Below are 20414 nucleotides of genomic sequence, written 5' to 3'. Positions count from 1 at the left end.
ATTAATTCAACTGATAATTTCTTACAAACATTTCTAATTATAATTCGTTGTTTCTAATTTTCTTTTCCATGTATACTAAATAAAAGATTATTCTATCCAACAGAATATTAGAGATATCAATTGGCAAGTTAATTGCCAATTAAGTTAGATTCGAAATTTAATCATCATTTGATGCACGATAGTGTGGAATAATTTACATCGAATTACAAGAAATAGACTAGATGAGACTTTTTTCATCCACGGACTTTCGAGATTTCCATTCATATCTCTTGGAAACATTTCTAATAGAAAGAAAGGGAATGAGACGCTACAGCTGAATGAAGTAGGGTTTAATGAATTAATTTTCTTTCTTATTTGAGCGGTGAATGAGATAGCTCCGAAACCCGCATGCCGACCAAGTTTAATTAAACATAATTTATAGAATATACGAAGATCTCTTGTTATACGATTAAATAGGTATATTCATTTATTTTACATCAAAACAGAATAATAATATTGAAGCGAATCTAATTGCTGCAATATGATTCGTTCGCTATTTTGATTCGATAATCCGCGAATCACAGCGTCGCACTTAAATTTCGAATTGCATTCAGACTTTCAGACTTCAGTAATGAGACGCATCGTGATGTGTGACGGTCGCACTCGAATCGTTCCGCGATTTCACGCGATTGTTTCTGGTGTATAAATTAAATACAAATCTTGCGGGCGAGAAATTATCGCGAGTGTGTGTGTGTCTTGTTGGATGTTCGTGGCACGTTAAACATCGCATGATTTCGGTATTGGGGATCAACTTCTACGTTCCCGGCATTGACGGAGATCCCGTGCAGGTTTTCTTCGCTGTTTTTCTCTCGTCGTAGATGCAGCGAAAGTGCCAGGTATGTGATCGCTCCGTATAATTAACTGCGCCAGTTTATGCTTTACATTTTACGAGCTAATAATTTCATTCGTGTCATCGTTTATGATTTTGTACGTAATTTAATGAGTGTCAAGTTCTCGTGATGATCGACAAACGCATTATTATACGAATGAAAAGTATAGAGTTCTATATTATCGGCAAGTGTGACACGGTAGATCAAAAGTACGCGTTTTCAATTGCTTGAAGTTTCCGAAAACGAGGGTCAGATGTCGCTACATACGCGGCAGCGCGCCTAGCGCACCGTCAGATCTGGTTTTTAGGTTATTTTCGAATTAAATGAGTTCTGGTGAGTTCGTTCTCGAAACGAAAGTTTGAAGTTGCGTCAGATATGTGTTGATTGATCATTTTAAAAATATATTTTATAATATACTCCCTCCATATATTCCTACGAAGAGTTATTCAAAGAAGTGTAGCGGTGCGCATCAATTGCGCGTAATGTAAACCTTGAAAAAGTGACTTACAAACTTCAAGTATCCTGACTAACCACAATTACCTCGTGGAACCATATGAATTCTCCACGTGTTCGTAACGCGACTATCTAAATCTTGACAATTTGTCGATTTGTACGCCGGTGAATAAATTATCGATACGATCGTCCGAGATACGATGAATACGAAAGTGTGTAAGAAGGACGTTCTGCAAGCGGTTATTCTCGCGGATGATTTCACAACGGGATTAAGTCCGGCGCAAAGTATATACCCGAGCGTCCTAATGCCGGTGATAAACATACCGCTTTTCGATTACATGATCGAGACGTTGATAAAGTCGAGGATACAGGAGGTATTCCTTTACTGCAGCAGTCACGTGGATCTACTGAAAAAGTATACAAAGGAGAGAGTTTACAGAGGCATCACGATATCCCTGATCATTTCCGACGGCTGCAGATCCCTCGGAGATGCTCTGCGGGATATTGATACGAAAGGATGGATCAGGGGATACTTCGTACTGATTCGCGGAAACGCGTTTACCAATACGGATCTTAAAACCTTGCTTAGCGTTCATCGTGCGAAAGTCGAGAAGGATAAGGGGGCAACCATGACTATGGTGTTACGGAATTTTGGCTCGACGAAAGGCTCTTATCTCAACGAGGAAGCGCCTCTAGTTGTATCTGATAAGAGCAGCAATAAAATTCTGTATTACACCAAGCTGAAGGACAGCGAGAAGAAAGTGAAGCTTGAGTTAAACTGGTTCCTCGATCATAGCGAGGTTGAAATTAATTCTTGTCACTTGGATACTCATATTTACTTGTGCTCGCCGTCTGTCTTGCCCCTCTTTGCTGATAACTTTGACTTTCAGGTAAGTAACAAGCTGAGTTACTTTATCACAATTATCTTTAATTATAATATGTAATCAATCAATTAATCAATGCCTCCTCAGAATTTTTGAGGAGGAGGTTTTGAGACAAGATTTTGTGTTTGTCGGGAGTAGGTTGTCAGCCTACTGCCCAACTCCCCAATTCTCAATCTTGACGGTCGGTTTCCTCGGTTCCCTCTCTGATTACAGAGAGGTTTCTCCTGTCAAGATACTCTCGGTGGGTTTGCCATCACCTTCCGAGAGGTGGTGATCGTGGTGATTGAATAAAGACCAATGAATTTATAGTCAGATTTAAACTCAAATTTTGGATTACTAGAACAGCGCACATCACTCTGCGCCACGATCGCCACAATTGAAATATGTAATAATGAAACAAATATAATTCACCGTGCAAAATATTTTTATGTTTTTAGACTATGGATGATTTTATTCGAGGAGTATTGATGAACGAGGAGATTTTGGACTCGAGGATCTACTGGCAGCAGTTAAACACAGAGGATTATGCCTTGCCAATTACATCGTGGAAAGCTTATCATATGCTTACCCAGGACATTTTGCGTAGACATAGTTTTCCCCTTGCACCAAGTGCTTTCCCCTTATTAAAGAACTTTATATGCATGCCGCGGAGTACGTATAAACACAAAACTGCTACTTTTGCTAAAGGTTGTTTACTAGAAAAAGATTGTATTCTTGGATTTAACAGTTCGTTAGGAAATAATACTAAAGTCGCGAGATCTGTGATCTCGGACAATTGCACCATAGGTAGTAACGTTAATATATATAATTCTTATATCTTTCCAAACGTTAGAATCAAAGATAATTGCACTATTACAAACAGTATCTTGTTTTCGTGTTGCATCGTTAGGTACCGTAGCCAAATAGATGGATGTATATTGTATCCGGAAACTGACATTACCGCTCGCAGTCAATATGTCGATACTGTTATCGAATCTACACCTTCCGGTGTGTCTAAGACTAAGATGTCAGATCTCGAGGCTAGTGACGGATTTTTGTACTTTAAGAACACTGAGGTAACCAACTGCGATGACTGCTCGCTCACAGAGTCGTCTAGCAACGAAGAGAATCTGGAGTATGATTCTCCAATTCCGGACGACACGAATATGTTCTTGTCCGAAGTTATCGACAGTCTGTTACGCGGTTATCAGGATAAGCTGAATTGCGAGAATTTAATTCTAGAGATAAACTCTTCGAGGTACGCGTACAACGTCACCATCCGCGAGGTGACGTACAATGTCATCAAAGCGATTCTCAGTCTGCCGCTACACTATCTTTCCGAAACAAAGACTGCCGTTAATAATCAGAATTATCAAAAGAATTTGAAAATTATGATGATCTATTTTAATACTATTATTTCGAATTATATTAAGAACGAAGACGGGCAGGAGGATTGTTTGCGTGCTATAGAAGACGTTGCTAGTACAACCAACGAATTACTGCCGTATACGCAACACCTGTTGCATCAATTTTACGATCGCGATATACTATCGGAGGAAAAGATTTTAGAGTGGTATGAGTCTACTGGCGAAGACGCGGATGCGCTTCATACAAAAGTAAAAAATGCCGTTCAGCCGTTCATTAAGTGGCTGCGAGAGGCAGAGGAAGATTCCTCTGATGAGAGTGACGATTAATATTTTTTATTAAAAAATCTTGACATAAAATATAACTATCTATATATAAATTTAAGAAGAGATTATATGTATATATGTATATAATGCGCGTGATATGTGAATACATTGTTAAAAAATTCTGACAGAATGACACTCTGTTCTCAACTGCTTTATTTTCGTATCAACCTCTTAATGTTTTATAATACTTAATTTTTGAGCAACGATAAATCACGCACAGATTGATAACACGCGCGCCAAATATACTGTAGCGTATGCGTACGCGTATATCCGTGTAAACGTATACAACACGTTATGTACGTATGTCGATAAAGCCCGCATACTTCGTGTATTTAATCTTGACCTGCTTTCCGATCACCGAAACAGAGCTATCATTCCATGGGTACATCCATCTCCGCCAGATTGTGCCACGCCAAATGTCGATGATCCGGGAACTTGATTGCGTCTAGCCAGTGTCGCAAACGCGCCCCTTTACTACCGCAACCTAACATAAGGCCGCCTGTAAATTGTCAAAATGTACGATAAAATATAAGCATTTTATACAGATCGGATAATAGGTATTTAAACTTTAATTATGGGAACCGGTAACTTCGGAATTTTAATTCTGGGTCAGTAATCATAACTATGATAATGGAGGAAAACCGCATTTAAAATAGGGTAGATAACGTAATTTTTTTTTTAAAGATAAATGATAAGTAATGTCTATATCTTCAGGCAAACCAGTCATATAAAATGATCGATAAGATAGAAATTTAATAACGACGAGTCTTGTGATATTTTTAAATCTTAATTTCTGATTATGATTATAATATATATTAATTAAATTTTGCTGTTATGTCATAGCTAATTTATTTCGTTCAAGTGGGATACGAGATCTTGAATTCTGTTTTTTAAGACCGTACACTTTTAACATATGCTCAGAACTTATTGTTAGAAGAAAAAGGGAAGTGGAACAACGTGATTAATGATAGCTCGCAGTACCCAGATAATCGTTACTCTTGCCGAAGTCCTTGTCCCACACGGACAGGCATAGCGTCAGCTTCATCAGCTCCGTCAAGCGAGTCGCGAAAACGAACTCTTCGTTCCACTTTGGATTCAGCGTCTTTCGCTTGATGCTCGTGCTCTGCGAGCCGCGGCCGGCCGTCTTCTTCCCCTTTTTGGCAGTAACGCGAGCGGCCGAGTAATCTAGGAACCGTTGCTGCCGATGATTGTCGGTCGCATCCTCGACGAGTGCCAGTTTGACGAATGGGTCAGAAAACCCGTTGCTGTCCATGGGCAGGAGATTCGTGGCACAATGTACCGTGACTAATAGCGCACGTCGACGCGTGCAATAGCTCAGGCTTAGCTGGATCTGCCCGCGACCGCTTGAACACATGCCCCAGGTTTCCTCTTCGTTGTCCACCTGCATCAAAATAATCGACACTGTACACATGTCGATAAGAAATGTTTATTTCCTATATTTTATCATATATTTTGTCGTACAAAAATTACACAAACTTATTCTATGAATAATTAATGTTTATCTTAAATGAAGAAAGAGTTACCAGCTTGCCTTCGTTCGCTGTGCTCGTCATACTGAATATAAAAGTTTTATTACGAATAATATTTAAATTAGATTAAACATTTGACAGGTTTAATTATATATATGTGGAGATAATTTTGTATGTAACATACTGGATAATGAGCTTGCAGAGAAACTTTGTAATGCTTTGTTTGATATGGTAGCAATTCTTGTAGGGGAAATCTCGCCTCTCCCAGGAAATCCTGGCCCGAGGGATCGTCCTGGATGATTAGGATATGCAATGCCTTGCCGGTCGAGATCTAGTATGAGAAAATTCTAGCATGTACTTATCATCGCAAACGGATTGACATTTATGTGTTATAATATTGATCTTTACGTCGGTTTCTGTTGTTCCGTAAAAGTTCACCGTCTCGTTGAACTCGGGATCGCGCGTCTTGTGCACCGTCTTCGTTCGCAGTCGTCTGCTCGTCGATGCCTTCCCGACGGGCAGTATGTTCAGCTTGCAAAAAGGGTCGGCGAGGCCTTGGATATCCATGGGCCTTAGACGACGCGCACGTTCCACCTTGCACTGGAGGCACTGATCTGCCGGGTCGTATCGCAAGGAGACTTCGAGATTTCCATAATCTTGTCCCGTTTCTGTTTCGTCCCGTTTCAAAATTTCGGTTTTAATATGTTTAATTTTTTTCAAATTAGATTAAACTACACACGATTATTGATTTTCTATTGTTGTACAAGTTATGTCCTTAGTTTCTTTCTCACTAAAATTTTGGATCTTATCATTTTTAATGTCTCAAGTTCTAATGATATCTTGTTAAATAAGAACATCTTTGATTTTGTATGAAAGTATGAAATTAATTTACACAAAATTTTTTGTCATTTTTTAGTTTGCTAAAATGCCTTTTTAATTATTCATAATTATTATTTTAAAATTGTATTTATGTCTGTAGATTCTTATTCAAATTTCAATGTTTAACAAGAAATGTTATTCCAGAGTGGTCTTTTTTCATGAGATTATATAACATTTTATTTAAGACAAGATAAAATTAATTATTTAGTAGTAAAAGCTTTATGCAAAAAAAAGTTACATTAATCAGTAATTTATGTGTTTAAATGACGAACAATTCTCTGACCAATAACTGTGTAGTTTTCTTATTGCTGCTAAGACATTTTTATTGACCTCGTGGATATTCCGGGGTTCTTGACATCTTCACTTGGCTGTTGCTGCGAGTGCTGGATGAGCTCTCCTGATCCGAGGACCTGCTCGCGTTCCGTTCTGCGTTCTTCTCTTGGAAAATCTTGCCCATAGTCTGGAATCGCGTTTCGACTGGCGTGGTCGGCGTCGTCGCTATCGTTGGTGCCTTTAGTCTACGGAACGGTGATACCTCGCGTAAGTTTGAACCTCGACTCCGCACATCATTGTTCTTACCTTACCTGAGAGATTGTACCTGAGAGCCCTTCGATCGGTCCAGAGATGTGGAAGCGTCCTTGCGAGTCTCCTCGGTGTCTTCCTCCTCATCTTCATCCGCCTCATTAGCCTTCTCGTCATCTACGAAAATATTTTCGAAGGACACGCGTTGCTCCACTTGCGGTTCGTTCGGGCTCTTGCCGCTTGCCCTCGAGCGAGGGGTACTGATTGAGCCGGTGGGCGAAAGTCGGCTGCATTGAGACGCGATCGACAGACAGGACTTGTCCAGCCTATCGGAGCTGGCGTCCTCGCGATAGCCCGAAGGCGACAGACCATTCGGCCTTCCTCGAGGACTTCTCGGCGATGAGGTACTGGTTGCAGGACTCGAAATTGTCAACTTGGTAGGAGTGCTGTCACGATTGCTTGATAGATTTGTAGGCGAGTGACCGCGGGTTACCGCGAGTCGTCGTGTTGCATCGTCGTCGGACGAGGAATCCTGAGCGTCGGTTGAGTCCAAGGACTTGCATGGGCCGCCTATCGTCCATGTCGACGTCCTGTGACCAGGTCGAGACCATCCCCGCTCCTATGTAAAAATTTGTACTATATATAAGAAATAAGAATATAAGAAAGAGAGAGAGATCTAAAGAAATTGAATGTTCATCAGTGATCTTGCTACTTGTGTACATTAATAATAGGCGTTTTTAAAAAAATATCTTTTGTGCTATGTATTTAAAAAAGAAAACTGGCAGCGAAACCAAGTTTGTTACATTTATTTGTATTGATAGAGAATTAGAAATTGGACAGAATATGTTAGCATATATAGTGTACTGAAAAAGAAATAGATAAATATCGAGATATAAATCAATAGGAAATCGTTGAAACTCGAATTTTGTCATGTGTAAAACACGCTTTAGAAAAAATGTGATTGCCATTGTAGTGTGCTTCAATACCTCAATTGTATCTGCATTGGAAGCATACGCGATGATTTGATTTCATTTGATGTGTAGATAGAAATTAAATCTAGATCAATTCTATTTGTTTCTATTATTTTTAGACTAGATTTGATGGTCATCTTAAAGCAGAACATATAGTTTTAAAGGATATTATAAAGTAATTTGTAAAGACATTTTAATTGTGCTATTTAGATTAGTAATTTTTAAACTGTTTTGGACAAGAAAAGTTAAAATAATATTTTTTAACGTAGAATTCCTAACGAAGAATCTTCAAAACATAGACAACCAGACATAATAGAAAAAATTGACGTTATTTAATTACATCGCCGATTTAATTATATAGTTTTCAGCTTTTTACAAAGCGTGTTATTCGTGGAATTTTAGTTTTACGAATTTAATTTGAATGCAGGATTTTTCTCTCATTCCAAATAAATTATATATTCTTTTTTTTTATATAGAAAGCAACTTTCAATTAGCGCAAAGGTAGAAAAATAATTAATATATCAATCTTTTCCGGGTGCTGTATTAAATGGTTTAAACGCGTTGTCGAACTTAATATAGCGATGTGGAAATTTTTTTGTCTTCTTTCGAACTTTATGTTTGCACTCTTCCACGTACCTTCTTCTCCGGTAGAATATATTTTGGCATGCCTTTGAAGAACCAAGCGCCGCTTTTCTTCCACATCTCTCTGGTCTCGGCGCAAATTCGGCAGAGAAACTGCTTTTGTGCATTACCATGGGATCTTGGAACGATTCTTTGAACGCCTGCTCGTTCCTGAGCGAATCTCACGACGCGTAACGAGCTGCGCGATGAAGTAGTTGCGTCATTTTCGTCGCCGCTTCCTCTCGGTGGATTAAGTCTAGTGGCCTCGATGCCGCACTTCTGACATATATATTTGCGGCAGTCTTTGCAGAGATTCGCGCTCGCCCCCAGTACGGCGCCGAACTTTTCGCCGCAAAGCGCACACGAACAGACGCAACGAGCTCCACCGGAGCACCGCCTTCCGCAACCGCGTCTTTCGTTCGACCTGGTCGATGTCACGACGCATACGTTTCGTTTCATGTTCTCTAATCTCTCAACGAGTCTACCGACTCGCTCCTGCTCCGACAGATCCAGAGCCTCGGCTCTTTGTATCACCTGTGAAAATATCTTATACTTGGGACCAAAGATTGATATCGACCTAATTCTGACAAAGTTGATTAGAAGATATTGCGCAACAAATACCCACTTTCTTGAGAACTTGAAAATTAATTTTATTTATTTATATTCAAGTTAAAAAAATGCATTGTATCATTAAATTAAGTTCTTGAATTTTCTCTTGTAAATGCAATAAAATACGTTGATTATATTTCTATTATCACGAATAAACTCTAAACTTATGTTTCCGTAATATGAGAACCTATCAAGATGATATTTTTTAATAAATGAATTTTTCAATCCCTGTTGGAAACTACAACCACCCAAGTAGTTTCTCGGTAAAGACAATAGAAGGATAAGTTGCATAATTAAATGAGTCAAATAGAATGTGGTTATATTGCTAGGGATAATTTTTGTTTACAGGGAAAAGAATAGCTAATTAAATTCTTGAATTTTCTCTTCACCGTAAATACGGTAAAATATGTCAATTATATTTTTATTGTCACGAATAAGCTCATTTAAATTTATTTTTCTGTGTCTGTAATCTGAAAACCTAAATATATTGAGACAATGTTTTTTTAATAAATAAATTTCAATCTTTGTTTGAAACTCTATTTAACCATGCAGTTTCTCGGTAAAGCTGGAAGGATTTAAAATATGCAATTTTAAACCCTTCCATCTTTATTGATGCATAATTAAGTGGGTCAAGTAGAGTGTGGTTATATTGTTAGGGATACTCTTGTCTACAGGGAAAAGAGCTCTGAAATTATTCAGTAACTAATATATAAATAACTTAGGATGAGCGTTCTTGAATTATAAATGTATTGCGTATTACATTTTTAGTCGTTAAATATGGATATGAGTCATATATGGTTTCATTACCAGTTGTTTCAAATATTGTGATGTTTTAATCTCACAAGTAATAAATATAACCATCTTTTTTAAAATAATATATGATATTTCTATTGTAAAATAAAATAACATGTAGTTAGTTTTCACTAGAGAGAATTCTGATTTTATTTTTGTATTAAAATAATACTAATCGAAAAATCGGAAGGAAGGCTGAAATGTGTCATAAAATGTGTATTGCTTTACTGTGAGGTTTACCTGGATAATGGCTTGCCGTTCATCGTCACTGAGCAAGTAAGATTGTCCGCAACGATTGGAACTGCTCGTGCAGGAATTTGGATATTGTCCCCAACCATGGGATTCGAAAGATCCCGTTTTCACAGACCATCCTGTCCGCAATCTGTGTGCCAGATTTAAGTACAATTTATTATGGTGTATTTTACTCATAAACACTTAACGATTTATTTGCGAAAAAATAGTGATAAAGATATTACGTTTCTATATGAACGTATTCTTTAAGGACGTTCACCGGCCCTTATATTAGAGAAAATCGAAATTTTATAAACTTGAAACTGCAGTGAATATATATACGTTAATTTAGGTGTGCTTTATGCGTGGTATAAATTTCAGTATTTCTTGCGGTATAAAAACCGAGATACTGAGATTTAAAGTTTCAACTTTTACTAAATTTTGGTAAAATTTACAAGGAATTAAATAAAAAAATATCCTCTTTAATTTAAATGAGCTTTAGGAAAGTTGTAGAATAGACAAAAAACAAAATATTCGTTATTTTGTTACAAGTGCTTTCTCGTTTAGTGGGGATTGAAATAATCCGTTGAAGCAGGGACTGGATACAGATATTTCATTTTGGGAGAATATCAAAAACAGAATGTCAAAATTCTATATAAAGAAATATTTTAAATAAAAGCTTTAATTTAATATGTTTTATAACTCTTCATGCAGGATTGTTCAAAATAATATACTCTTTTCAACATATTTCTATACTTTTACTTTTACATATGTATATGACATATTTTTATTTTTGTGAATTTAAATAAAAAGATTGAAAAGCATTTTACAATAAATTCATGCATATATATACACTGCTAAAAAAATTATGGCATAGAAACAAATTTGCCGAATAAAGTGGCTAATTTTGACTGCCGGTCACAATTATCGTAGACGAATAATTTTTTTTGTTTAATTGAAGCTTGAAGTCTCTACTTTAAGAATGTACTTCCATTTTTTGGAAGTACGAGCTATTGTCAAAAGACGTGGGGAGGAGATGTGGTCATGCGGCCACATATAACAGTAGCGATCGTGGCGCAGAGAGATGTGCGCTGGTCTAATGAGCCGGAGAACCGAGTTCAAATCCGACCAAGACGGTTTTGTTTAGAGTTTTGTCAGATTTCGATCGCCACCTCTCGGATGGCAACCCACCGAGAATATATTGCTTGCCTATAGCTCTCTATATTTAGAGAGGGTCTCCAGGTTGGGGCAATGAAAAACACGTACGGTTTTTAATCATTAAACCCGTCGGCCGATACTTGGTCCAAAAGCCAAAAAACAACTGTAATTTTGAAGAGTTGTAACCGAGGTAGATTTTATTTTTATTATATTCGCAGTCTATATATAATTGCCTGTTTTATAATAAATATTAATTTTATAATATTTTATAACCAATGTATGTGATATTATAAGCATAAATATATATAATAAATGTTTTATATGTAACTTTGCGAAAAAAAATCGTAGCGACTTCGCTTTTTCTTTAAATTGAAGTGGAAGATTTGAATTTTATGACGATGCAAACACACAGCGTCTCCGAAAGAAATTTTTCCACGTCCGTGCATTCCGTCAAACTTTGCAATTTTTAGTATGCCAAACATGCCCTCAGATTTCAGGGATTACAGGGATAGGGGTGCATCGCATGCAAAAAATGGAGGTACATTCTTAAAGTAGAGACTTCAAGCTTCAATTAAAAAAAACAATCATTCGTCTACGATAATTTTTTGCGAAGTGACCGGCAGTCAAAATTGGTCAATTTTTGGCAAAATTTTTTCTATGCCATAATTTTTTTGAGCAGTGTATAAAAATATTATTTTGCAGAATTATTTTTTTTTGTTAAAAAGCAAAAGCGATAAATTTACACTCTGTGCACTGGATGTCACATTGCGAGATAATAATAAGGATAGATATTCGTAATTGGATGCGTGCACAATATACAACGTATTGCGCAACATGATGACAATTTGTAATTGATTTTTATTTTATTTCTAAAATTGTGTATAATATTATTTTTAAGAATTTGAAGAGAATTATTTGCAGAATTATTTCTTCCAATTTTACAGAATTGATCATGCCGAATATAAATAAAAATTTTTTAAAGAGATATTATATGTATAAAAGCATTAAAAGGCGGTGACAAAAATGTAGCCTTAACATAGAAAGTTTAAATCTATAAATAACAAATGATTAAATTGAGATTAAAAGTTTCACAAACTGGAAGTATTTAACTGATTTAGGTGCATAGCAAATTAATTCAAAAACCTTGATCGCTTATTTAAAAAATTTAAATTAAATAAAGGCAAATTAAGTTTTGAAGAATCCTCTTCAAAAAGAGCTTTGTGATACATCACTTTGTGGACAGATAAAATCACGTATTTGCGTTATTTCACTCCTACGCAGAAATGTAGAAAATACCTATCGAATGATATCCGAATAATATTAAACTTGTAAAAGTGAACTTGAAAAGGTAAACCTTTAAAATTTATTTTTGGCACATTTTATTCGGATATAAATAGATATTTATTAAAAGAAGACAAAAAAAGAAAAATGCATTCTTTATGGCACTTCTACAATATTCAATGTAGGTCAGAAAAACAAGACAGTCATATTATATGGATGCTCAGGTATGCTTGGATTTTTACCGAAGGCAAAAAAACAGAAAAATCTATTTACGTTTATTTATTTTGTATATTTTAATTTTAACTGATTTTAAACTCACACACATATTCAATTATTTGTAACATATATTATGTCGAAAAGTTCGACATTTCTTTTTCGAAGAAATCATATATACCGAATATTTTTTAATAAAATACATTCTGTCATATACAAAAAAATTGTTCTTATATTGTGTAGTAGGTATATTGCATACTATGTATGCAACTATTTATTCTCGAATATTTATTTTTATTGTTACCTTATCGTATATATGCAATTATATTGTAGTATATAATGCTGAAAAAGTTGCTGTGTCAGGCACTACGTGAATACATGCCGTGCGCATATTGCACGATATTTACAGCTTGTTATATATATGTATGATCTCCTAAAGCAAGGTACTTTTTACTTTTTGTCTACAAAATTTTTGAAATTTGCATAAATAGTAATGAGAATACGGATATACCAAAAAGCATAACATTGAAGTGCATTAAATATCATAAGATTTTTATCTAAATGTTTTTTCACGTGCTTCATAATCTCAAAACGATATTCGTTAAAAATCAAATATGCCAAATATACCAACTTCAAAACATTATTTTAATTGAAGGAAAAAAAAGCACTTATATAACAGAATATGTTTTTAATTTTTAATTATTTTTGTAATGTATTTGAAATCCATCAAACTCTCTCAAAAAAGGAGATACTTCTATATGTTTCTTTATTAAACGTAGTGAAATGGTTTTAGTTCGTGTTGTGTTTAGCTGCTAATTAATGTTAAAACTCACTTTGCTCGCAACGCTAATTGCCGATCATTCGGGCAAACCCATCTGCCTCGTGTTGGTTCATCCATTTCGCTGATGTGAGTTATTTTATCTGCAACGGACCGTTTGCTCTTCTTTTTTCTCCTGTTTTTCTTTCTCCCTTCTCTTCGCGTAGAATCAGTCTATCTGTAACAATAAACCATGTACAATCTATCATATATGTAAGTTTAAATATTATTTATTTGTTTTATTGTTCGTAAAAATTATATTCGCTATTTACATTTAATAGTTATACACATATAAAGTTTGGGGTTATAATATTTGTGCCTGATGCTCTCTACACTACAGAGGGAATATATAAAACTCACACAATCGAAAAATTTAAGTAGAATTGGGGAGAACGTTAAAATCACTAACCTTTAATTTGATAAATATACTGTTTGTAGAAAAGTACCACAGCATCCGGAAGCCACATGAAAACCGTTTTTCCCCGAGGCAAATTGAACTAGCACTTAGCGGGTTCTGCTGTAAGATTAATTGTTTCTTCTATAAACTCAATTTAGATCTCGAATAAGAGCTAGAGCACATGAAGAACAAAAAGTAACTTGCACGTGTAGATTTCGTACCAGTATTTTTATTTACATTTTACATTACCAATAATATATAAAAGTTACATATTTGCTAATATATAATGTATATATGTTTTTATTATAATTGTAAAAAATATTTGATACGTAAATTCAACATATTATTTAATTGAATTTTAATCTATTTTTTTATTTTATCACGCAGTTTGTATTTGTTAAAAGAATTTGATAAAAATATTTAAGAAAAATAGGTGTAAAACACAAGAAAAGTTTGCAAAACAGAAAACAATTTTTTAATTCAGATTTAAACTTTTTCCTCTTTATCGGCTATAACAATACTTTCACGTCTCTTGTAAATATATTAATTTATTAATAAGAACGCAGTTCGTACGGAAATAAATTTAATAATGGTACTTATATATGTCACTTCCCTATGGATTTTCTTGAAATTAAAAAAAATTTTTAACACAGTCGTACTGTAACGCAACCCACAACCCAGCTCAGCAATTCCGTCTAATCTCGTAATTTCCGAATATTAATGCGTCCAGCGTATGCGAGCATATCGACATATATCACGTGAATTATTATCTTTCTCCCCTCCCGGCTGGCGATACCCATGGCAGTTCTAAAGGATTTTTCTTCGGGCGTGGGATGCCGTAACGCCCACGTTCTCTCGTTTATTTTCCTGTTCGGCATACGACGTAATCCCTGTGTCCTCTATTGGGACTCGGGAAATTAGAAGTATTCGAGGAACGACAACGGGAATGTACGACGAGAGATGCGCGCTTCGAGTCTCACAGGAAATCTGGTATCGCCTATCACAAACGTGGTTTCGAAATGTGTTTCCGTGCAGCGATATTATCGCACCTCGGTGATAGCTTTTACAAGCGAGCTGCTTGAATTGTCGCATATTTGACGTGTAAAATGAAGGAAACGATGTATGGTATTCATACGAGCCGCTCGGTGGAACAGTAGCTTGATATGATTATATGGAAATTCTCATTTTCACGGAAATTCTCATTTTGAGAAAGAGGAATTACTGATTGTGTGTGAGAGTGAGAGTCAGAACAAAGAGGCTCATAAAGAGGCCAGCTGTTTTATTTTTTTTTTACTCTTTAATATTTCTATAAAAGAATATAAATTTCAAAATATGCAAAATATTTATTACGCAATATAAAATTATATTTTTATTAGTTTGTCCGATTTATTCATTTAATAGCTCGTTGCAACATGTGTTGACGCATCTCGACATATAATATTGGCTTTTAGACGAGTTACGACGTGTGAGAAATATACGTGAGAATGAAGCGAATAAAGCGTAGCATCACATTTCTCAAGGTAACGCGAATGTAACATGAAAAATGAGGTTGCGAACTTTGTTTCTACAACTTGCAAAGTTGTATAAATCAATGGTTGCTCCTCAGCCCCAGCCATAGTGGCATATTTCGATTATACATATATATTATAGTACTCGTACAAACTTCCAAAACAGCTTTTACCACAGCGTTAATCATTTTATGATAGTGCATTATTTTATGATACTGTAACTTGGGCGAATATAAAGTTGGTTTTATGTCGTTCGAATTTTTTCACATTTACATTATAGACTATGCAAACTGTTCATCTATCATTAATAAATTTCAAAGATACACGTCAGCATCCTTGACTTGAGTATAGTTTGAACGTATCTGCTATATGTGTGTGTCAAATTACTTTCATTATGTTGCTGGGTAATTTCAAAGCTATTATCATTTCAAAGCGTGATATTTTAAACAATATAGCACTAGAAATATAAATATAGAGCTTTATGTATGGAGCACTTGTTCCTTAAAAGTGTGCTAATTAGAAATTGAAAACGCTAATTGTGTTGAAAAGAAAACGAGGATCCGAGATTTCTCATGCTATATACGGATTAGAACGTCTTGCCTTTTCGTCTGTACATGGATTAGAATGCATGCACGCATTTACAAATGCAATTCTGCGGGATATGCAAGTTTCCCGCAGAAAATTCAATAAACTCGCCGCGCCGTCTTGCTATCTGCTGCCATTGTTCATCGCGCGTTACTCGCGCTATCATATGGTTCACTGCGGTAAAGAGAACAAAGGAACTTTCAACGAAAGTGGCTATATTTGCCTTGCAGAATCGATACTCTCATGGTGCATACCTCGCAGCTCTCTCTCTCTCTCTCTCTCTCTCTCTCTCTCTCTCCAAGTCTTTTACATTTTTCTTATTACAGTGACGTGTATGCGCTGCGCCACGAGCGCGTGCCGCGTTGAAAGTTGAAAAAGGAATAAAGCCCGCTGGAAAATGCAGCCTAAAGAGCGCATCGGCACGTGGTGCAAAAAGAAAGAAGACAGAGATATACATATAGGTACATATGTTGAAGTTCGTTGACGAAACTTTTCTTCGAACGCTCGATTTTCCTTAGCGACTGTCTGCCGCGTGGCAGGCGGCACCCCCCGGTGAAAAAAAAGAGCCAAATTGTGTGCGATTGCGTTATGTTGATGTCGACAATCAATCGATGACGCTCGTCTCGACATTGTGTGTGTGTGTGTGTGTGTGTGTGTGTGTATGTGTGTGCGCCGCTCGCATCGAACGCGCGTTATTACGGCCGGCTTATTATTAATAACGAAAACAACCGCAGCTTTCCTCGTAACTTCCCACCCGTCATAAGCTTCGTAATTAAGTAATTTAATCCGCTCGATTACGTCGTTGTGCGAATAAATTATGCCGGTATTTTGTGAACTTTTTTGGACATACCGCGCGCGTAAAATCGATCGAAGGCTGATTCGGTATTCAGATAAATGCGTGTTTGGCGTTTATCGATGAAGAGCGTAGATAAATACGTTTTGGATGTTTATCGATAACGTATCAATGCTTGTTGGACCGTAAGAATAACGAGTGCCAATATTCCATATGTCCAACGTATCAGCGTATAGCGTTCGTCTACATTTAAATATTGGAATGTTATTGAGGCCGATGGGAAAATCACAGGTTCTTCAAGATCATCAGATCATCAGAAATAAAGCTCAAGATTCTCTAGATTACGTTAATTTGGATGGAATATTTGGCATGACTATGTACTTAGCGTGACGTTCGTAATTAATATATAATCAATATTAGCATGATTAAACGTTATATGTATAGAAGAACCTGGTCGTTCTCAGTACTTTTAGTAGACGGAAGATGCGACGAAAAACGGGAGAGGGGGAAGAAAAGAATAAGGACCGTGGACTCACGTCATAATCCGCCGCTTGCAACAGGCTGCAGCTGGTCACTTCGCCACACGGGGCGCGCACGCGTGCGGCCAGTTGCTCTTCGCAGTTCGTGTTCTTCGGCAATTAACCGTCGTGCTAATTAGTGCACGCTGCCGGCGCCGCTTTCCTAATTCCCCTCAGGTGGCACTCGACAATCGCACAGGTAGTCGCTTGGGATCGTGCCGAGTTGCCGCGGTGTCGGTCAGCCGACAAGTGGGTGTTGAGTGCTGACCTGGCCAGTTGCTGCTACTATATTGTTACTGCTGCTGCTGCTGCCGCCGCCGCTGCCCCGCTGCTGCTGCTGCTGCTGCTGCTGCTGATGCTGCTGGTCTGTGGTATATGGTCGCCACTACCTCAGCAACTGACTCGCGCGCACGACTCCACTCGGCATCGGGAGTGATGGGATGCGGGGGAAGAGCATCGGAGGGTGGAAGGTCGGCTTGGGTGGAAGGGTGCGAGGGCTCTCCCCTCGCTCCCCGCACGGCCCGCAGGGATGTATCAAACCGTCATAGCGTAGAGAGAAAGGAGGGATAGGCGGAAGAGAGGCGGTGAAAGAGGGTGATCGCGGGTGAAAGGCATACAGGGCGGCGAAGGGTGGACAGGAGAGAGGGCTAATATAAAGAGAGGGGTAGTCAGGCGCAACAGGCGCGGATATAGATAAAACGGAGAGAGCGGAGGCATATGCTGCCTCGTCGTCATCGTCGTTGTCGTCGACGCTCTGCCATAATTGAAACTATCCCGCGCGTGTACTGACTTTTCAGCGTATCAGCCGCAGCTAGATAATCGTGCAAATTGAACGGCGCGTGGCGGCCAAGAAGTAGGCCATTCTGCGATGAATACGACGGCGTTCTCCATACAAAGCGCTATCGTGCCGGGTAGTAATTTTGTTAAAATGTTACGGTACGAGCATCTCACCGCGCAAAGGAATACGCTTGCGAGAAAAATGGTACAATTTGTTACTCAGATGGCTCTCTTTATCCTATTCATTTATTTGTATTGTTAAAGTCATTAATATTTCTAATTATAAACGAGATGTACTTAATCATCGGGAAAATACATAACTGATTACACAATATCAACTATTTTTAATTGCTGTTAGAGTCTAGTCTGTTGATTTAAATCTTTTTTTTAATTTAAAGATCTCTCTCTCTCTCTCTCTCGCTCGTTCTAGGAACTGACGTAATTGCATTGAATAATGGAATGAAATATAAAGCGGATTTCTCATACGTCACGCCGGACTAGATGTAAACTTCGTAATCACATCATTGCGTGTGTGAGTGTGTATGTGTGTGTTGTTCGTAACGCGTTTGCAAATGGTACGTTTGCCGGCGTGCACGCTGATCGAGGCAAACAGGTGTCCTTGTGCTATATCGTACTTATTGACGTGTCGCACCTCGCAGTCGCCGCGATAGTCTGGACGCAGCACGGAGGACGGAGGGTCGATGATCAGGGAAAGTCCGATTCTCACGGGCTCACAAGATTCTAGGTCACGCAGCGAAAATTTTACGCGCCGCCGCGTAAGCATGCGCCGATTTTGCCACGTGCCCTCTTCTCACCCTGCTGGCCGGAGGCAAAGAAGTCTAGCCGGGACCGCGTATTTATTTTAAAAGACAATGGCCCTGGTAATAAATTAAGTTCGGGAAATGGTATATATATATGTTTGTAAACTGCTCCATTTCTTCTTATTTTATATTAATATATTCAACATGATGCATATAAAATGAGCAAGATAATATAATATACTGTGGAATATTTTTTTATAATAAGAATTATATAATTAATTTAATCATTAGGTAGTATGAAACTTTATGGAGCAAAAATAAAGGCTAAATGTAATAATAATAATAATATTGTAATATTATGGTACTTAAAAATGACGCGTTAATATTTTTCATAAAATTTGATTATTTTTAAATATTTTTAGGAATAAAAAAAAAACCAGAAATACCAAGATATTAATTTTATCTATTTAAAAATTTTAGAGCTATATAATAGAGCTAATATTAAATGTGACATACACATATTTCTATGACAAGTAATTACTATATATGTTAAAATCATTTATCCATTAGAATCTATAGAGTCAGAATTTTTGTCTACATAAGTTGGATGACTAAAATTATTTAAATAAAATTATAGATGCATCTAACTTTAGAATTGATAAAGAAGATCGATCGATTGACCAATCTTTAATCTTACGAGGATATAGCGTAATTTTAGCCTGCGTGGTTTATTTGTAAAATGAACACGTACATACATATAAACTAATGTACATGATCCTTTGTTGAAAATCTAGGATTCGGGATGTAATGCTTCATCGTCCTATGGCAGGAGAGCTCTCTTCCATATCATCACACTCGGAGTTAGCTTTACCGATAGTCATTGCTCTTATCATTTGAAGTAGCTGGGATCTTTAACGCTAAAGTTTTAATTTTCAAATTTAGAGTGCGCTTTACGTCATGTTTAATTTGCAATTGTCTTTTTCCTCTTTCTTTTTTTTTATAAATAAAAAAATTTTTACAGAGAATAAAGCAGTGACAGCGATACGTCGGGAATCAATCCGTTCTGTTGCGTTTTGTGCAAAATGGGTTTGGAATTTGGCAATTTACCGGTTCGAATTCGTAGAATTGTGTACTACGGTTTATCGCCGTTGGAGCAACGAGCTTGGGCAAAATCAATAACGCACGGAATGCCCAATTTGTTGAGTAGAGCAATGCGTGCGCTCCCAACGGTGCTCCCAGGTGTACATTCGTATCAAGATTTAAATATTTTATTCTTATAGTGTTCACTTCACGTATACATTAATACAAAAGTTAATACACAAAAAGACATTTAATAATATACTTCATTTTTAGAATTGCATTGATTGTAAAGTTTAAAAATGATAAATATGAAGAATACATAGCGACAAACTGCATAAAAAACAAATAAAGATATAATTATATTTTTTATTATTTCTGTAATTTAGCAGTTTTTGATAACTAAATTATATTGTTTTATTATTAACATGTTTACTTATTTAACTAATTTTTATCGATTTACTAATTATATTTCTTTTTGCATATTAAAAATTTTTTATAATTATAAATTTATGCAGATTTTTATTTTCAAACCATC

At 36.7% G+C, this 20414-nt stretch overlaps 2 protein-coding genes across 8 annotated transcripts; one reads left to right on the top strand and one right to left on the bottom strand.

Moving 5' to 3' along the window:
- The first annotated feature begins 1150 nt into the window (after window positions 1-1150).
- Eif2bepsilon (eukaryotic translation initiation factor 2B subunit epsilon) lies at window positions 1151-4711 on the top strand. The gene is made up of 2 exons (XM_071788756.1): window positions 1151-2212; window positions 2644-4711. The coding sequence occupies exons 1-2, from the start codon at window positions 1523-1525 to the stop codon at window positions 3877-3879; spliced, it is 1926 nt and encodes a 641-aa protein (XP_071644857.1). The 5' UTR covers window positions 1151-1522; the 3' UTR covers window positions 3880-4711.
- LOC139819430 (rabphilin-3A) lies at window positions 4012-17682 on the bottom strand. 7 transcript variants are annotated; one of them, XM_071788748.1, is made up of 11 exons: window positions 17280-17681; window positions 13870-13977; window positions 13477-13634; window positions 10001-10142; window positions 8375-8893; window positions 6830-7386; window positions 6576-6763; window positions 5775-6034; window positions 5551-5697; window positions 4858-5278; window positions 4012-4375 (listed from the first exon to the last, which is right to left on the bottom strand). In XM_071788748.1, the coding sequence occupies exons 2-11, from the start codon at window positions 13912-13914 to the stop codon at window positions 4248-4250; spliced, it is 2565 nt and encodes an 854-aa protein (XP_071644849.1). In that variant the 5' UTR covers window positions 13915-13977; window positions 17280-17681; the 3' UTR covers window positions 4012-4247. The 7 variants fall into 7 exon arrangements, with proteins under 7 accessions (XP_071644849.1, XP_071644850.1, XP_071644851.1 ...); XM_071788749.1 differs by having other exon boundaries at window positions 13870-13974; XM_071788750.1 differs by having other exon boundaries at window positions 13477-13638; window positions 17280-17680.
- Between the last annotated feature and the right edge of the window lie 2732 nt (window positions 17683-20414).

This window comes from Temnothorax longispinosus, chromosome 9 (assembly GCF_030848805.1).
Source record: "Temnothorax longispinosus isolate EJ_2023e chromosome 9, Tlon_JGU_v1, whole genome shotgun sequence".
Classification (NCBI taxonomy): Eukaryota; Metazoa; Arthropoda; class Insecta; order Hymenoptera; family Formicidae; genus Temnothorax; species Temnothorax longispinosus.
This window is presented reverse-complemented; position numbering and strand designations above follow the sequence as displayed.